General features: G+C 50.7%; 1 protein-coding gene across 1 annotated transcript in view; it reads left to right on the top strand.

The window, feature by feature from the left end:
• ARFGEF1 (ARF guanine nucleotide exchange factor 1) overlaps positions 1-19,837 on the top strand; it is a 1,973,034-nt gene that overhangs the window by 1,642,931 nt on the left and 310,266 nt on the right. Inside the window, exon 30 of the mRNA XM_069621149.1 lies at positions 6,635-6,764. Coding sequence (XP_069477250.1) covers positions 6,635-6,764 — 130 coding nt within the window. The remainder of the gene's footprint in view (positions 1-6,634; positions 6,765-19,837) is intronic.

The raw sequence follows: 19,837 nt of genomic DNA, 5'->3' as shown, positions 1-19,837 counted from the left end.
CGGCCGAATTGTTAGATGCCGCAGAGATGCAGGCTTGGATAAGGGCTCTCTTCTTGGTGAGAACGGAGAGACGTATTGCCTTTGGAGCAGGCGGCAGGCCAGTTTGTCAGAGGATGAACATGAAGAACGCCATTTCCTCTCTGCCACCCTGCACTTGCGTTTAAGGGTGACGATTCCGAGTCATACCAGGAGTTACATTTGGCTTTGGGCTTCAGGCGGATTCTCATGACGGGGGCAAGGATATCAAGTGTATCAGATATAGCAGCGTGGAGAGTGGAGATTGCTGTGTCAGGGTGGGAGTCAGCCGAAGGAGAGGGGGGGCGAGAAGGTGGTAGTGAAAGCCTCAACTGACACGCGTTTCATGGGTCGGATGACCGCGAAGGTGGGTGGCAGTGATGAGGGTGGCTTTGCCTGTGGGGAAGGGACGGTGAGGTGGGAGGATAGGAGAAAGTGATCACTCCAGGAGAGAGGAGTGGAGAGAGGGACAGAGAGGGGAAGGTCAGAAGAGATCATATACCCGGAAGTGGTCTTCCAGCAATTGGGCGAATGCTTCATGTTCCTTTCCTTTTACTTTAGTTTTGTTCCCCCTTGCCGACCACCAATCCACGGCCTGGTCCGCTATTAGGTTGAAGTCCCCTCCCACCATGAGCATGCCCTCCCCCCATTCCTCCAGTTCCAAGAATACCTCTTGCAAGAATGCCAACTGGTGCGTGTTAGGTGCGTATATGGATGCTAGGGTGATTAGGTGTCCTTCGACCCACCCTTTGACTGCCACCAACCTCATACCAAAATCCCTCTTAACTTGTGCCTCCCTCAGTTACATGGATCTTGACAGGACAATCCCCAAACCCTCTTCTTTGCTTGTTTTATGTGAGGCCCAGAAAGTCTGTCCCACCGCTAGTCCCTTGATGGGATGTTTCTGCCCCTGCCTGTAGTGTGTCTCCTGTAAGAACATAACCGCTATATTCTGTCCCACCGCTAGTCCCTTGACGGGATGGTCCTGCCCCTGCCTGTAGTGTCTCCTGTAAGAACAGCACCGCGATATTGGCTTTGCGGAGCATATTTGATGCGAGTGACCTTTTATTTGCTGAGTTTAGTCCATTTATGTTTAGTGTTGCTACTTTTCGGTTAACCATCTCCCCTTCTATGTTTTCTCTCCGTGCGCCGACCCATAGTTAGACATTTCCTCGGTGTGATTGTGGAGTTTTACTGTGTTCCCCCCTCCTTCTTTATGTATCCATCCCCCCTCCCCTCCCCTTTGTCAACCTCAATTCTGCTCATGTGGCTATTTCCCTTCTGTGTCCCCTTCCTCCCACCCCCGACCGCCCTTCTGCTTTCTCCCCCTCCCCTCTTTTTCCCCCCCTCCCTACCCTCCGTTTCCACTTGGGGTGTTCGGCCTCCCGTTGTCCTGTATCCAGGCATTATGGCCGAACCACCATGGTGATGGTCCCGGTCCTTTTCTTTTTTACACCATACTTTGCAACTTTCCCTGTAACGCATCTTTTGCGGCCTTGGTTGCCTCTTACCTTCCTGGCATACACCCCATTAGACAATTCCCCCCCCTTACCCCGCTACCAGGTCTGTGTTTCTCAGTTGGCTTCCTCCCATTGAACAGTTCAAACAGTAGCATGGCAACTGCCAATAACTTTGTCTTCTTAACTGTATTCATTGCCCCCTCCCGCGTTTCGTCCCCCGGCTTCCTCCATTAACACAATTTTAAAATCATTAAGCAGGGCCCTACAACTTGGGCTCCTTGGGCCCCTTGGTTTGATCCAATGGCATGACAGCGAGACATCTCCGTTCAGGTCATCCCTTACCTGGGGGGGAGGAGGGGTGTTGAGCATTTGATATTTCCTGGCCCCTTGTGTTTTGCGCCTCCCATGATCCATCCTTGGGCCTCTGGGTTCACGTCTTTTGGATAGCTCTACCCCTCCTCTGTCCCCCAGTTGATCTTGGGCCTGTCCTATTAAGTCCTCCTTGGCCTTTTTGATATCCTCCTCGTGCACCAAGCGATGTCTCTCTCACCCTAGTTAAAAAATGAGTGCAAATGGGTATCCCCATCTGTATCATACCCCTTTTTCCTGGACCATATTTTTTGGGTTTTAAGAGGGTTTGTGCTGACAGATCCTGAAAGATGGTCACCTTGGAGTCCTCGTAGTCAATAGCCCCCATTCTTCTTGCTTTATCCAAGATAGCAACCTTGTCTAGATATTAGTGTAGTTTAGCGAGCACCGATTGGGATCCCCTGGCACCCCCTCCTGTCCTGTGGAGCCCGTCTATAGACACTTGCTCGCCTTCTTTGGCCCCCCGGACCATTCCCATTATTCCTTGTATTTTTCTTTCAAGGCCGGCCACGGATTCCCCGCTTTTTCTTCTAGTCCAAAAAAGCAGAGGTTGTTGCAACGCTCACGATTCTCTATATCATCCAATTTGAGCCCTCGATGGTACTCCTTCCTTTGAATGTCTTTAAGGCAGACCTGTATTTGGGATTCAGCACTCCTGCTGATGCATGATTAGCTTCCATGCCCTCCAGTCTTTCTTCCAGGGTGACCACCTTTGCAGATAGGTCCGCCACTTTCGTCCCAATGTCTGTACGCATTCCGCGGATTTCCTCTAGTATTATTTGGGTGTCACTTTTTATGGCCCCTATTTCCATGACACATGGGTGGGATCCCGTTTCTGCCTTTGCTCCTGCCATTGCCCCTTTGTCTGGGTAGTGGAACTTCGAGAGAGCTACCTTCCAGCTCATTCACTTGGTGTGGGTCTGGTGTCGCTGGGTTTTCTCCACAGTGTTAGCCCTTTGCTTCTCTTACCTCTATCTGTGTCCCTTGCTGTTCACTTTTCCGGGGTGTGGCTGGGCTTAGAGGGACCTTCTTCCTCCTCTCTGTGTCCACCGTCTTCCGCTCTCACCGACCATTGACCAGTAGCGGCCTCACCATGTTGCCCACTTTGCCACGGTCGTGGTTAGTGTTGCCTGCGCCTCTCTGAAGGGGGTGAGGAGTGGCTATCCCTCTCCCCCTGGTTCTTACTTGTCGCCTGTAACTTTTCTGTGGGGTGCCTCCATCACTCTCTGGTCTCGCTGCTGGGTCTTCTGTGGCCCTAGGGGTCACTTGTGTCCCCACTATAGACTATTGCCAGGCCTTTATATTCCTCTGCCGTGCGTTGGTTCTGGTAGATCTGTAGCTGGCCCCAGTGTGCTTCTCGTGCCTTTCCTGCTGTGTCCCAGTACCACTCTGCGCACCTCCTCACCAGGTGTTCTGGGGCGGGCCCTATCTCCTGCTCTTCCTCTCCCTCCCCATGCTACTCCTTTCATGCTATTTCATGGATCTGCTCTGCGGCTGTTCGTTCATGTCCCAGGGGGCGGAGGGGCACCTCATGTGCGCCACAGTTGGGGACTGGCGCTTTGCCGGGGTTGCCTGTGTCCCTTCTGCTCAGTTAGGGGTTAGCACTTGGCTTCTGCGTTATTCCACCTTGTGTTTCCTCCTGGTTCTCACAGTCCACTCTGCTGTGTGTCTTGGGGGTGGGAGGGTGTCTCCCCTTTTGGGCCCTCATGCCTCGTTGGTGCTGGGGGGGTGGCTGTCTCGCCCCCACTCCACCTCCCAATCGCTGTGCCATTCCCTGGCTGCTCTGGCTGGCCTGCTGTGGGGCCGTTCACTCCTGCCTTCAGTGGGAGCGCTGGGGCTCTCTACTTCCTGTGGTCCCTTTCCCCCCGCCACCATGGCTTCTCCCAGCAGGAGGCACTCACCGTCTTGGCAGTGGGCTGCTGCCCTGTCCCTGGTCCCTTGCTCTGCCTTCTTTCCCACCGATTGCTGGGCCTTCGCCTCAGAGGTGTTATCCTCAGGCACGGGGCTCTCTCCCCCAGCCGGGCTGTATCACTGTTCCACATCTACCCAGGGATCTCTCCGGCACCTGTCTCGGGGCTCGCTCGCCACCTCCAGGCTCCCGCTATGTTGGGAGATCCCTGGAGTCCTCTCCGCTGCGTGCTTCCTCCTCCACGGCTCCTCCTGGTGGGTGGGCTCTCCACTGCGGTCGTGTGTCGCTGCACCGCCATTGGGCCTTCACTCTGCATTTCTCCCTCTCTGTTTGGTGGGCCCCCGCTTCTTAGGCTTCTCCCTCTGTTCCCTAGGGTTGCCGGGCTCTCCCCTTGAGTTTGGTTATGCCGCTGCCTTCAATCAGCTTGGGGACCCCTCCAACACCACCCGGGGCTCGCTGTCCACCTCCAGCTCTCGATTATATAGGACAGGGACCGGACCTGCTGACTCGGGTGTCCATCTTGCCTGTGCCCCCTGGTGGACTCAGTTGGGTCCATTTTGAGCTGTCATTTGTCGATATAGTGTGCTCTATCCCTGTAACCAACCAACCCAACTGCAAAACCTGTTCGACCAAAGCCATACCATCCATGCACATGTTGCTGCAATAGTAAAGCAAGCAGGGAGGCTTTATCTCGAGTCTATCAGGAGATTGTGGTTGGAGAGTTCACATCTTGTCATGTTATCAGCCAACCTAGAATCATTGGGATACACATTTATCTCGATGTGTTCGGACTACAGCAATGCACCCTATGCAAAGCTAGCTGTGTGCCTGACTCAAATGCAGTTGTTCTACTGTTGTAACGTGTTTCACTCTTCAAGCACACCTCCCCCATATTGAGATTTTTGCAATGCTGTCTGTAGTTTTTTTGTGAAGTTGACATTGGCATTTATGGTCTTTAAAGCTATTCGTGCAGTTTGACCAACTTATCTGCATGCACAAATGGTATGCCAGAGGGTGACACAATGTCCTAAGGTTCTCAAGGTGGGGCACCTGACTGTGCCAAGGGTGTTTCATCTGATGCTGGGGCAAGCATTCTCGAATCTGCTTACAGAATCTTTGAATGTTTTTTTTTCTTCACGCCAGCATTGTTTTTGCTCCAATCACAGTCCAAGACTGTGTTACATTTGGCCTTCCCTGTACAAAGTGTCTCATAGATTATACTTGTTTTATAGTGTTAACCTGTCCCACTGAAAATGTCGACTCAGGGGTTCACATGTTAAAGAATAAACCTAAATGGATGAACCTGGCCTTTATGCAGGTCTTGTGTAAAATTCAGCCTTTATCCAAACGTTACCATAAGGTCTCTTGTAGGTGGATATTTCCTTTTCCCCATATTTTGAATATCGTAGGAATTGATGCTAGAACTTTAGAACCTGCTGTTAAACCATAGAACTTATGCAGAGTAGTATTTGAGGTAAACCACAGGACCTACTGGCAGCTGCAGAAGTGATACATCCAAGACAATAACTGGCTTTTCTCATTTGTGCATCTTCAGTTCCTACCTCTGTACAAAAGGCTGCTCAAGCCTAACACTATCTTGCAGTTATTTACACTTTGCTTTCTTCCAAATGTAGGATACTGCCAGCATACGCATGTGCAATTCACTGGGTCTGTAACTTGTCAAACTTGTAGCAGCACATGTCGTTTTAGGTTATTCACAATGCATTAATGTGGTATTTGAGACTGACTCATGGTGTTTCTGCCTCGCAAGCATGTTATAATACTTCCTTCAAGCTTACATAGAACTGGGTATGTATATTTATCACAGTCTCATTCCATATTATGGATCCATTGAATCTTGGCATCAGAACAAAGTGTTGACATCTTTAGAGTCCGAGATATTGGCAAACATAATCTCCCATTGAACAGCTGCAGTCTTTTGTGCAGTGTTTCTATGCTGTTGCACCATCATCCATAGGTTATGCGTCAATCGCTTTCAGTAGTGGAATGCATCACATTCCCACAGAGTTGCACTCCTTTTCTTTAAAAGAAAAAAGTAAATCCATCTTCTGTTATTTGTAAGATTAATTTTACTCAATAATCTTGTCAATCCTTTCTGTGCTGTTGTATCCAGTTACAATTATTCTCCAATGTATCTATAAATTAGTGCTTTTCTTTAGCTACGGTACAATGCTGTGGGTTAAACATATCATCAAGTATTCATCTGTTAAAACACCACACACTCCTCCACTCTCCTATTCAGAAATATAGTGGTCCCATTTTCAGTTAACAATTTAAAATGCACTCGCGATTAGCAGTCACACTTTCACAACATCTTAATATGACTTACCTTCCATATTAAACCGGAAATGTTTTCTCAACTTCCTTTCTATGTTTATACCCACACCTCGTCTTAGATGTAGACATTATTTTGTCTTATTCAGCTATTGATATTTCTAAATAACTGGTTGGGTCCCAGTTTTGTTTAACTTATCAAGGCATAACACTCTCAGCAAAATAATTTTCCAACGTATATTTCACTCTGTCACCACCTCTATGTAATTTCAAAATTTGTTCCAAGATCTTAAACCGCAATTGTGGTAAATTATGTTGCGCTTCTGTGAAATATTGTGCTACAACTGATTCAAACTTATTATTTTCGAAGTCACTCTCGCACCCATTCTATCTTTGGCATTTGTTGTTTCTCTCACGTATAATTTGCCTCTTGTGCAGACTGTGTATGTGGTCATTATCTACTGCTCTTCTATATTATATTTATCATAATTTCCAGACTCCACTGTGTGCCAAATTTCAACTTTAAAGTAAGTTTTCATTAATGATTTTTCTCATCCCACGTTAATGCTAGTTTCTTTAATTTTAGGGGTCTAACTGTAATGTTTGAAGTTATGAAAACATATGGTCATACGTATGAAAAGCACTGGTGGACCGATCTGTTCCGGATTGTCTTCAGGATCTTTGATAACATGAAGCTGCCAGAACAACAGACTGAGGTAGTTATGTGTGTCATCAGTAGTTTAAAGGCAAGACCTGAGTGACATCTGTTAATGATACACGTATTGGTTTAAAACCTGTACCTAAGCACCATCCTGTGATCATGAATCACTGTCAGAAGTTATGGGAGTCCTGAGATGTTTGTCTCCCTTATATATAACTTGTACAAAATTGTCAAAATATTTTGTTTCTACAATTATTAGTAATCCGTTTACAACAGTTTAAATGAGTGTTGTGTTGCATAGCAATTTGCCTTCATTTCGTGGGTTGCGGACCAGCACCATTAAGAGAAGTGTTTTCAAAATAAAATGTACATATATTTTTCAGAAGGACATTTGTGTTTGTGGATGGAAGGAAAGCATCTTTTATAACGAAGAACTCCTGTGGGGACAAGTTTGAGTGTTCTTAATTAAAGAGCCCCTGTGTAACAGTCATACTTGGCAACATGCCATGGTTGGCATAGCAAACATGATTCCTGCATCATCGATTGAAGAAATACAATATATGATGTTTCACATTGCATGCTAGTGAGTTTTAACTGGCCATTTTGACGAGTACAGTTCTTTTATATCGGCACAAAGTTGACAGAATGGAACCCTGATTCATGCTTAACAAATACACAGATTGTTTCTCATGTTCTTGACATGTCTGTGCTACAAGGTGATCCACAGTGGTATATGTTCTATCAAAAAAGGAATTGTTCTCACTGTGCTATATATAGGAAACTTAAACTAAGGATCAGTCTGTGTCAAGTTGTCAAAAGAATATAAACGGTCATTGTGTCCAAAACTTACTAATCTGACTCCACATTAAAAAGGAACAACTAAAAGTGTAAGGAAAATGTCTCTGGCTTATGTTTGGCCAAAAGGTGTTCACAATTAAAGCAAGTAGATTCATCCAACAAACATAGTCTTTTCCAAGCAGAAACTCTTGTTTCCAGAGGGTGGTTCCATTCCCCTGGATATTTCAGGTAGGATGGAAACATTTCTTTTCCAAACAAAGGTTCCTTAAGGATAGCAAAAGCATCTTTTCCAAACAACTGTTCCTTAAGGATGAAAAAAGTGTCTCTTTCTGTAATTATCGTAAAGTCCCTGGTGTCCTGCTTGCCAGGGCTTCCTTTCGTCAGCTTTCTAGATGCCTTGGTATACTCCCCTGCCAGGTATCTAGCCACAATGTCTTATTCTTCCATCTGCTTTGAGTGGATTGTCTGGTATACTTCCCTTCCAGGAATCCCTTCGTGGTGTCTTGTAGATCTCCTGGTATACTCCCCTGCCAGGCATCTCTCCCCCAAAGGCTCACTGCTTGGCGTGGTTCTTTCACCAGGACTACTACTTATCTGTACTATCTCTCAATCAGGCCAGTTGTATTACTACACTGTTTCTTCTTCATTGGCTTGAGGTACTACTTGTTACAACTTTCCCCACATTGACGGATGTACGGATGGAAATACGGACCTTCTCTCTCTCAAATTCTCACCCTCACCCACCGGCACTACCACCCTCCTGGCCCCTCTCAAAGTTTTGAGCAAAACTTACTACATATCCTCCAGGATAACCTCAAAGCCTCCTCTAAAATAATCTTACTAGATGACTTCAACCTGGGCCTCCATGACCCTACTGACTTACCCTCAAAATCATTATCGACATACTCGACACACTTGGCTTCACTCAATGCGTCACCAATCCCACACACAACAAAGGCGCATACTGGACTGGATTGCGGACCACAATTGCCAAATCGCCACTAGAGCCAACACACACTGCCCTTGGTCGGACCACCATATTATCCACTTCTTATCACACAGCCAAACAAGCCTACTACTCAACCCACTTCCTCCTGCTGTCTCAAGAAGCTTGCGGGTGCTCACCAGAGAAAATATGCTACCCCTGATCAACATTCTCTGCCTCCAGGCTCCCTTTACCTTGAACCCCACCTCACTAGTGGCTACCTACACCTCCATCCTCTTTAATGCAGTGAACACCCTAGCCCCCTTATACCACACAAAGCTAAGTTGGTCAGAAACTCCAATTCATGGTTTCCCCCTGACCTACTAAATGTACGCACACTGAAATGACAAGCCCAGTTAACCTGGCTGAATGATCCCACCTTCACTGCAAACCAGAACTTCTCTAAAGCATCCAAACAATACAAAACAGCCACAATCTCAGCAAAGTCCAAGTCCTTAAACAATAGAATTAGCAATTCCAAATCGGACACGAGACATTTTCACCATTTACAGACAACTTAAATCCCTAGCTGCTCTCCCCCCTCCACAACCATCATCAAAGACAAGATTCGGTGCTAGAGCATCCAAGAGGGCACTCCTAGGCAAGATTGACAGCCTGAACAAGAAGAAACATAACACCCACAACGTCTGTCACGTAATGGCTGCCTGATTGAGGCACTCCGATCCGGGCCACATCGGGATTAAAATCTAGCTGTACTGGAGCCACCCGGAGATACAGAGAGGTGAAAACCTAGTCCGTGACAGGTCCAGGAATAACTGGTCCAACTCTGGCAGAAATCCGTCGTGTTACGGCTGAGAATTTAGCCCATGAAGATTGAGCGGGGACTGCGTGGGAGGTGAGCCGCACGCACAATCCATGCAGTGAGACATTGAGCTGGCTGGGAGAGGGGAGCTGCATGGGCCTCAAAGGGGGAGGAGCCAAGCACTGTGAGTCGCACACCCTGTGTTACTTTCTCCACTGTATTTACACTGCCGAACAGCTAGAGCCACTGCTGCCCTACACAAGACTTTTCGTGAGACATGATCCACGCGTACCACCGGGTCGGGACACCAAACAGCCCTCCGGAGAGTGCACTAACCACTTGCAGACGACAAGCGTCACTCAGACCCATTAGCACGTAATTGTGCGCCTGGCATCGGTCGAGCTTCTCGACCCCCACAGAAGACCCGGGAAAACTCCTACCGCCTATACACACGCAGGAATTAAGAAGAGGAATCCGTGCTGAGATGCTGCTACCAACACCTGTGGGTGCCAGACCTGCGAGGAGGACACCGCTGCATGGCGCCCACACCAGCACTGGCCGGCGGCAGCCCTCTGGTCGCTTTCCGACCTGTTTCTGCCTCCCATAGCTGGAACATGTGGCTCGGTGGCGCTGGCCAACGTGGTGCCGGCCGCAGCCCCATGAAGGAGGACCGACACAGGCATCACCCAGCTCCAGGGTAAAGACAAGCCGGTAAGCTACGACCCTCACGTGCACTCTTCCCCTCCCCTGTCGGCCCGCTTGCGTGGGGAAGCCGCCGGTGTCACTCAAAGGAGCGCACTGCTCCATCGTGTTCCTGACTCCACGGGCTCGGTGGACTCCTGCTCCTCAGGTGCATTTAATTGTATCTGGACATTCGTGGAGGGACATCAACCCAGATTGAACCGTTGGGGGTACAGACACATGGCGGATTGGGGGACCGCTCCACACAGCGGAGGCCTGCCAGTAGTTTATTCTAGAACCAAGGAGACGGTAGAAACGCTCACTGGTGATATTGACACCTGATACTAAGAAGCTGTGAAAATTCTTTTAACAACGTGGGAGAGCACAATCCAATCCACTACATACAGTGAAGCGCATGTGAGACTCCTACACTAGGCCGTGGAGTGGTCATTCAACACAAGATACGACGTATACATCATTATGTGTGCTGTGGATACTGACGTCTAGCTGGAATCATTTGGCTATACACATAACCAGCTCCGTAGGCCTTAAAATCTGCTTTTCCCGCTAAACCCTGCAAGGCTAGCCCCTGTGGCGCAACAAAAAAAAACTGAAGGAACAGACATTTCACTCGATATAACCCGCCCTGGAGGGGACACCACTGTACACCAGACAAGATCTGACGAGCATTTGGAAGCAGATAACCCGCTAGACAAGGCAGTCACAGACCGCACTGATAGGAGAAGGTGACCTGCCTTACTGGGGGCACTTGTGACGGCGGGTAGAGAAAAGCTTGCAAAACAGAAGGGAACGGCTTGGCTATTACTGGAGTGTACTCTCTTGCCGCAAGAAGGTGCACATAGCAAATATACTGCAGGCAATACCGTTACAACAGGTTGACAAACAGGCACCTTCACATTTGCTGGGCAACTATCCCCTTACAGCCACGTTTCCCCCCCACCTCCACCCGCAGAATCCCGTTATCTGCCCAAAGCAGCCCACGAGGTGCTGGTCACAAAGCAACCCAGGATATTGACCAAAGAAGAAGGGTCTGATGGACTCATTTGCAAGCTCCCAGATCTCACCTTTGAAAGTAACACCATCACTGACTGGAGAGGCCCCATCCACGTCTTCCGGAGATTCCAGAGATGACCATCGGATCACATGATTGACGCTGCATTCGATGTGGCGGATTCAAGTTTCCAGCAAATGGCCCACGGCACAGTGCTGAGAAGACAGGCCTGGATGAAGGCTACCAATTTCAGGCCTGAGGTCCAAGCGCAGATATTGGACATTCCCTTTGATGGTCAAGAACTCTTCGGGAAAAAGATTGATGACCACCTCAAAAGAATCAAAACGGACACGGACACAGCACGTGCCATCAGCTCCTTGAAAGACCAGGATCGCCAGTCGTTTCGTCCCTTTCGAGGTTCAGCCTCGAAGTACAGAGGTTTTAACCACCCTTCCTACGGCCAGAATTCGCAAGGTAGTTCATACCAGGACACCAAGTACCAATCTTCCAACAAGTACGCCCAGAGAGGGAGGCGGGACTCCGCTCAAGGGAAGTCACAGAGCAAACAAAATGGACAGTCCAGCTCCCCTCCCCCCCCAACGTCACACCCCAGTGGGGGGGGAGGGTGAGCCAGCTGCCAGCAGTCAATAACATCAGACAAATGGGTGTTACAGGTGGTCCACGAGGGACATACATTAGTATTTCTAAACCAGCCACCTTCCTTGCCCCCGACTCAGCGCAAGGTGCATATGTTGAAGCAAGTTCTGTCCGAAATCCAGAAACTGCTGCACAAAGCAGCAATAGAGCCAGTGCCTTACTCTCGAAGGGGGAAGGGTTTCTACTCCCGTTTCTTCCTCATCAAAAATAAAAATGGTCAATGGCAACCCATCTTGGACCTGAGAGCGCTAAACAAATATATCAAGCGCATCAAATTCAAGATGATAACTTTGCAAGGAGTGCTCTCTTGGCTAAACAGGCACGATTTCTTGGCCACTCTAGACTTGCAGGACGCATACTTCCACCTACCAATCCACCCAGCACACAGAAAATTCCTCAGGTTCACGGTGGGCGATCTTCATTTTCAATTTCGAGTGCTCCCGTTCAGTCTGAAATCCGACCAAGAGTGTTTACAAAATGCCTAGCACCATTTGCTGCGAAACTCAGGAGGTCAGGAACAGAAGTCTTTCCATATCTGGACGACTGGTTGATAAGAGCAAGTTCCGCCACAAGTGCACGCTTGGCAGTTTCAAAGACAACAAATCTTCTAAGCGGGTTGGGTTTCGGCATAAACAACGTGAAGTCCTGCCCAGTTCCCAGAAAGACAGTTTCTTTCCTGGGAGCCGAGCTCAACACCAATATTCCCAGAGTGAGGGCGTCGGCAGAAAGAGCATCAGCAATTCTCTGCTTGACCTTGTGGTTCTTAGGGAGAGAAACGACATTGGTGCTCTCTTACAAATCCCTCCTGGGCATGATGTCCTCATGTATATTCCTCATACCAAATTGCAGGCTTCGCATGAGGCCTGTTCAGGAGGCACTGGACCACCAATGGAAACAAGCTCTTGGCTCGTGGGAGGACATTGTCCAGATCCCAACCACGCTGCACAAAGCTCTTCGATGGTGGAACGCTCCGCATAACCTCTTACAAGGAATGCCTTTTCAGGCACTAACGTCGACCCTTCTCTGGAGGACGGACATGTCTCTTTCGGGCTGGGGCGCTCACCTTGCGGACCTACAAACCAATGGCTCCTGGTCACCCCAGGAGTCCCAACTCCACATCAATGTGTTGGAATCTCAGGGCCATACGGTGGGCACTGAAAGCTTTCCTTCCGGTAGTAGCGGGTCAGCTACTCGCTGTACAGACAGACAACATGACCTCAATGCGCTACACAAACAAGCAAGGAGGCACGAGGTCCGATCTTATCTCAAGAAGCTCAACTACTATGGGCATGGGCCTTGCATCACGCAGTCCAAATCAAGGCGGAACGGGGCGCTGTTGCGCCGAAGCAAGATGGCCGCCTAAGCATAACGCTCCGGACTGGGAGAGCGAATCATCCTCGTTTTTGCCTTTAAAACTCTGCTGAAACCCTATAGCATTGCCAGTGACTCTCCGGGAACCTCGCCGCCGCATCCCAGCGAAGCTTTGAAGCTGAACGCACCCTGGGTGCCTGACTACGCCCCCCGATTGAACTGGGGCTGCTGCTGCCCGCTCTCCCCGCCCCGCAGCTCCTGGAGCCGCGGCTCGCTCAATCACCTGAGAGCACGGTGCTGCGGGCCGCTGTGGGGGAGGGGTGCCAGGCCTACGAGGCGCTCTGGGCCGCTGTGGCCGACGGTGTTGCCTCCCCTGCGCATTTCGCCATCCCACTGAAGACTGCCTTGGGCCCCCGGCCCTCCCGCACGGGCCCGCGGCCTCCCCTGCATCGCCGACATCTGGAGGCCCGGGAATCCCTGCACCACTTGCCTTTGAAACGCGACAGTCTCCCCGGCCTCTGCTTCGCCTGCCCTCCCCTCCTGCCGCTCCTCCTCACAAATGCAGAACCAGACCATGGCAAGGTAGGAGGCGCGGGGGGCGGGTGTGCCGGTTCCGGCGGTCCCTGCGGCCGCCGCCATCTGCTGTCCGCGGGCCTTGCAGCCCACCATCCTCCACTCCGCTGTTGCTGCGGCACCTCAGCTGCTCCGCGTTGCGCGGGCTGGCACTGTTGCGGGGATCTACACCGGGGCTGCTCTCCCCGCCCGTGGCCCTTGGGTGCACCTGACTGAATCGTTCCTAACCCACACGGCACCATTGCTCCCTCCTCCTGGCACCCCGTTCCCCCCCCCCCTTGTACACTGACTGGGGCACCCCAACCATAACAACTGTGGATCTTGACCCTGTGCTGGGCGACCCATTGCAAAAAACCCTGCTTACTTCCCCACTTCCGTGCCACGGACATTTGGCTCTCATTGCCCTCGCGTCTGGGCTAACTTAAGGAGCCTCGCCAGCCACTGTGCTGATCACCATACAGGCACGCGTCCGAGTGCACTCGGGCCCGCACTGGCTGCCCACCAGGAATACCCTGCTGAATGCCTCTATCCCCCTGCCTCATGAACATTGGCTCTCCGCCTCCCCACAGTGGTGTAGCAATATTAACAGACTGTCCTGTGCCCTCATTGTCTTAAGTACATGTCGTTATGAGGTGCAGGGCTGGATCCGTAGGACTCCCGCCACCCCAACTGAACTAGCTACAATCTGTGGACCTACTCGCTACCCCGCGCCTGTGCTAGCCATGCATGCGCCCCACGCCCTGCGGTGTAGGGGTGGGGGCCCGTGTTGGCGTCTGGCTTGCCTTGCTCATAGCGCCCCCGCGGAGGCTGAGGCGCTTCACCTTGTGCTTCACTGGACTGATCCGTGAACCCCCCTTCTACCAGCAACCGTGCTACATCCTCCTGTACTACGTCACTGGACCGGCGATCCTGTGTCAACATCACGTCTGGGCTCCCCTTCTGCTTCTGTGGGCTCGCCTTTGACCCTGCGTGACTTGGGGGAACATCCCTAACACTGCCTCTGGCGTCCCTAACTGCTGTCCTTGCTTTACCCCCCCCGGGCACTCGGCGAGGTGGTAGTTGGAGGTCTTGACCGCTGCCTCCTAATAGGGTCCTGGGCGCCAGACGCGGCCTGTCACCATGACCAAGGGAGCAGGGGCTAGCAAGAAGCAAAGCTCATTAAATATGTTCGCCAAGACACCCTCCAAGCCGCTGATCGACCCTCCAGAGGAATCACCGACTGCCACAACATCCTCAACCCCTGATGGCTCGCTAAAAATGCTGGAGTATATGCGGGAGGGCTTCACCACGCTGCACACTAAACTGGACGGTATGAACGGGACCATCTCATCCATAAAGGCCCATATCGAAAGAACTGACAGTAGGGTTGCCGAGATCGAAACAAGGGTTGGCACCGCAGAGGACGACCTGGGTTCCCTACGCGCCGCTGTGACCACTCTGAACAACCGGGTCTCGGTGGTCGAAAAGAAAAATGACGACCTCGAATCCCGCTCCAGGCGGAATAACCTCTGCATCGTCGGCGTACCAGAGGACAACATCCGGGAACCCATGAGGATTACGTGGAGCGCACCCTTCTAACACTCCTTGATAACCCCAAGCTTTCGGCACAATTCGCAGTGGAAAGAGCTCACCGCTCCTTGACCACGAAGCCCAGGCCAGGTGCCCCGTCTCGTCCCATCATAGCCAGAATCCTGAATTTCCGTGACTGTGACGCCCTGCTCCGTGCAGCCAGGGCCAAGGGGGAGCTACATCTTGGGGGGGCGAGGAAACGCCTGTACCCGGACTTCTCTGTGGCCGTGCAACAAGAGCGTAAGACCTTCATTGCGGTCAAAAAGAGACTTCAGGACTTAGGAGTCAAGTACTCCATGCTCTTTCCCGCTAAACTCAGGATCGAACACTCCAACCAAACATTCTTTTTCACCATCCAAGAAGAGGCTTCGAAATTTTTAGACTAACACATTCCTGGTTGATCTAAACATTGTTAATACAAGATTCATGTTTTCAATGGTTGTTGCCGTACCTAAGCCACATGTGGGACTGCCACGGCATTGCCCCCCCTCCACGATGGCCACTCATTAACCGTAGTTCACTGGTTTCTAGTTTTGTCAATGTTGCTCCATTACTCCTTTGCGTAAGTGGCCTCCATGCCACACTGTTGCACTGTATGCGGTAATATCCGCTTCTTGTTGGTTTCCCTGGTACCGCCCGGCCGCTGCGGCCAAGCCCCTCCAGGGACCCTGACTTGCCCATGCTGGGACTACACCCGGCTCTTGCGTTGGTGTTTTGGGTCCCATGGCTACACCCCTATGCTTCCATTGGTCCTCTAAAACCTGGGCTACACTGGAACCTGCACCCACTTTAAATACTCTAATTAATCCTATTGCATAGCATAACACTCCTAACGCTCTCCCGGGTCCGGCGCGCCGTCGCCCGGCTGCTAACAGACCCCCAGGTGTTGATGCCTAAAAGCTTGTGGTTGTTTTGGTTCTGTTTGGGTTTCGTCCCTCTGATTGGGGAGGGATGTGGGTGTGGGGTGAGGAAGGGACGTTATGGTTTTAAAAAAGTCTTGACAGCCACCGGAGGCGCCGCATGCGCCGCACCAAAACACTTTGTATATGCAGATATGCGACTGCATACACCCAGAGCGTGCATCTTTCACTTACTGGAAATCTCCTTTTAGTCATTCCACCATTACCCCCTGAAATATGGCTAACACCAACCTGACCTTTTTGAGCTGAAACATCAGGGGATTAGGCAATTACAAAAAGATGCGACAGCTTCAGCTTCACGCTGAACGCCACAGGGTAAAGATTGTATATTTACAGGAAACCCATGATCGCTCGGAGCAATGTGAACGATTCGCCAAGCAATGGGGGCCCCAGAGATATTATACCCGCTATTCCACTCAGAGCTGTGGCACCCTCACCTTAATGCACAAAAGCCTGAAGTTCACGTGTCACCACTCCCACAAAGATCCACTCGGAAGGTATGTATTAATCACTGGCATATTACAGCATCAGGAGGTAGTCTTCCTGAATATATATGGTCCAAGCGTCGACGACCCCGATTTCTACCTCCACCTGGCCACTCTACTTGAGGGCTACCCCCTGATTCCTATCTTATGGGGCGGGGACTTCAATACAATACTAGATGTCACCCTTGATAGATCGGGATCTATGCCTCGCCAACTGTCTAAAGCAGCATATACTATCCTCACCACGCTTCCCCGTCTGGCACTGGTGGATGCCTGGCGTCTAATGTACCCTGAAGTCTGTACATACTCCTTTTATTCCTCTGTGCATGATTCCCACTCTAGAATAGACAGATGGCTTATAACAGACATACTGATCAGATGCCTATTTCACCTGGCCATTCTCTCCAGGACACTATCAGACCATTCACCGGTACTTATCTCCTTAAACTGGGGATTGGATGCCAATAAAACCAGACAGTGGAGGATGAGTCCCCATGTGCTTCTTGACCAGGCTTTCGCTTCCGAGCTCGAATCCTCCATCGAGGAATACTTTGAGATTAACACAAACTCTGTGTCAACACAAGCTGTACTCTGGGAATCCTTCAAAGCACACACAAGAGGGGTCGCCATCTCCAAAAGCTGTGGCATCCTGAAGGGCATCTGTGCCGATATTGCTACTAGCGAATCAGCCCTGGCCATCCACGAATCCCAATACGCTGTAGATCACTCCCCGGCCACCCTAGCAGCGCTAGGATCTGAGCTGGACAGGTTCTGTGGCCTTGCCGAGCGCGAGGTTAATGTCATGATCTCTGCTTCCAAAAGGTCAGGGTTTTCCCAACTCCCTTGGAAGCAGATCCATAACCCAGGTTCCGAGTGCCAACCAGTCCCAATTGGGACCTTTTGGACCCAGTCCTGGCGCCAGTGGCACCAGGCTCATAAATATGCCCAGTCCCAGCGCTGGAAGCGCCGGGCTCATAATGCTTGGGTGGACTTACCTGCAGCAGACCATGCTGCTTACTTGCCTGCCAGTTGAGCCTCTGATCCTCTTCTGTTTGGAACTACTTTTCCTGTTGGGTGGGGCAGGAGCCACTCCCTAGATTCAGAACACTGGAACTCTTCTGGAAAGCAGGAACTCTTTTCTTACCTAGGCGTGGCTGTGGAAGGAGACACCTAAGCACTACAGGAGGCTATTTAAACCACACCCGATGGATGAATCTTGCTTTGCGTTATTCTGCATCCTCTGCAGCAGAACGCTCATCGTGTCTTCTGCATCTGATCCTGGGCCCAAGGAAAAAGGCTTACCATCCTGAATCCAGTCTTCAGCAACACCTATAAAGTCAAGAAAATCCAGTCTTCAGCAACACCTATAAAGACAAGAAAGAACAGGTTAGCATTACGGTCTTCAGTGACAGCTCTTCACTTACCTGGTCCATCGGCTGTCACCAACGCCTCGCGCTGCATTGCGGCATCTGAAAGACAAAGGCTTACCTACTCTTCGTGCGCTCCGGAGGTCTTCACACTGCATTCCGGCATCTGAAAGACAAAACAAGGTGCGTTTAAAGACATTGGGGAACTTTAATACTCACGTGCCATTACTCCTTTCCACATCTAACCCAGTGGGTATTCCGGCACCCTGCAGCCGCTCCGAACTTGTACCTGCAAAATAAAAAGACAGTTAGAGCGCATCCTGAAGCGGGCAACAAGCGCTTACTTACGTGCTTCCAGGCGCTTCTATTCATCACACGGGCTCCATCTTCAACTCACTTCAGCCCGTCATCCGCCATCGCCGGAACCCTGCAAAACAAGAAACATCATTACTAAAGACTTTAAAGACATTAGAATTACTCGAAACTTACCGTTCGTGCAGTAAACGACGGACAGCAGTCCTCTGAAGTCAAGAGGCCTGCTCCCCTTATCCAGTGAAGAAACTGGTTACAGCACCCTGCCCCGAGGCAGATGGAGAGCACGGCGTTCACTTACCTAAGGTGAGAGCGTTAACCTTTGGGGTTCTACAGGAGAAGAGAAAGGGAAGAAGAGAGAGACATTCTATATACCCCAGTTCCTTAATCCCATATTTTCCATCTGCAGACATCTTACCCTTCGAGTCAGACATACAGTGCACAGAGGTCCAGCCCAAAGAGCCCGCCGTGTGTTACACATCACCTTTGAAGATACGGTATACGCCCAGTCAAGACCGGCGCCTCTACGGGAATCAGGTGAGCGTTACAGTTAAGTTCCTGGACTCCCCTTGGTCGGCGAGGAAATATGGCGAAGGAGAGCAGCCCGGCCGGATGCTGGCTAGACTGCTGCGCCGTGAACTCGGTGCCCCCAATATTCCGGCCATTACTAGACCGGATGGCACACTCGCCACCTCCCCCCCAAGACATCAATTCTGAGTTCCTCTCGTTTTACACCTCCCTGTATTCGGAGGCTGACGGGTCCCAGGTTGCCGAAATCGACTCCTACATAGAGAATCTTCCCCTATCAGTCTTGTCAGCCGATGCTAGCGGCTTCCTTGAGAGACCCTTCACCTTTGAGGAACTTGTCAAGGCCATCGAGTCACTGGCATCCGGGAAGGCCACTGGCCCAGATGGGATCCCGATGGACTTCTATAAACTATACAAGTCCCAAATAGCGCCGCACCTACTGGCTCTATGGGAAGAATTGTGCGACAAGGGCATACTTCCCCCCATCTGATTACAGTGCTCCTCAAACCTGGTAAGCCCCCTACTCAGTGCAGCTCATACCGACCACTCTCGTTGATTAACAGCGATATTAAAATATTTGCCAAACTGCTAGCCAACCGCTTAGCCCCGTACATGCCCCACATTATCCACCCAGACCAGGCCGGTTTCGTCCCTGGTAGGTCCACTTCCCTAAATTTAAGGAGGCTCTTCAATGTAATCAGCAGAATCGACCCGGCCACACAGGCGGTTGCAGCTACATTGGACATGCAGAAGGCATTCGACTCAGTCTCAGGGAAATACCTATGGCGAGTTCTCGATAAATGCAAATTTGGCCCCAACTTCCGTACCTGAATAAAGCTGCTTTACACCACTCCATTGGCCAATGTCCGCATGGAAGACAGATGCTCTGCCCCCTTCCAGATATCCAGAGGCACACGCCAAGGATGCCCCTTCTCCCCCCTCATTTTTGCCATAGCTATGGAGCCCTTCGCTGACATGATTCGGCAATCACACTCGCACAGGGGTTTGCGCACAGCCGGCCGTCTCCCTCTACGCTAAAGATGCCCTGCTGTATGTCTGTTCCCCTGAAACCAACCTTGCCCCTATACTGGCGGATGTGGCCCGTTTCGGAGACATATCCGGCTTGAAAGTAAATTGCTCCAAATCTACCTTATTTCCACACAGACT

The sequence above is a fragment of the Ambystoma mexicanum genome, chromosome 5q (assembly GCF_040938575.1).
Source record: "Ambystoma mexicanum isolate Mex_15411 chromosome 5q, UKY_AmexF1_1, whole genome shotgun sequence".
NCBI lineage: Eukaryota > Metazoa > Chordata > Amphibia > Caudata > Ambystomatidae > Ambystoma > Ambystoma mexicanum.
The sequence above is the reverse complement of the archived record's forward strand: the minus strand, read 5'-3'. Positions and strand labels throughout refer to the sequence as shown.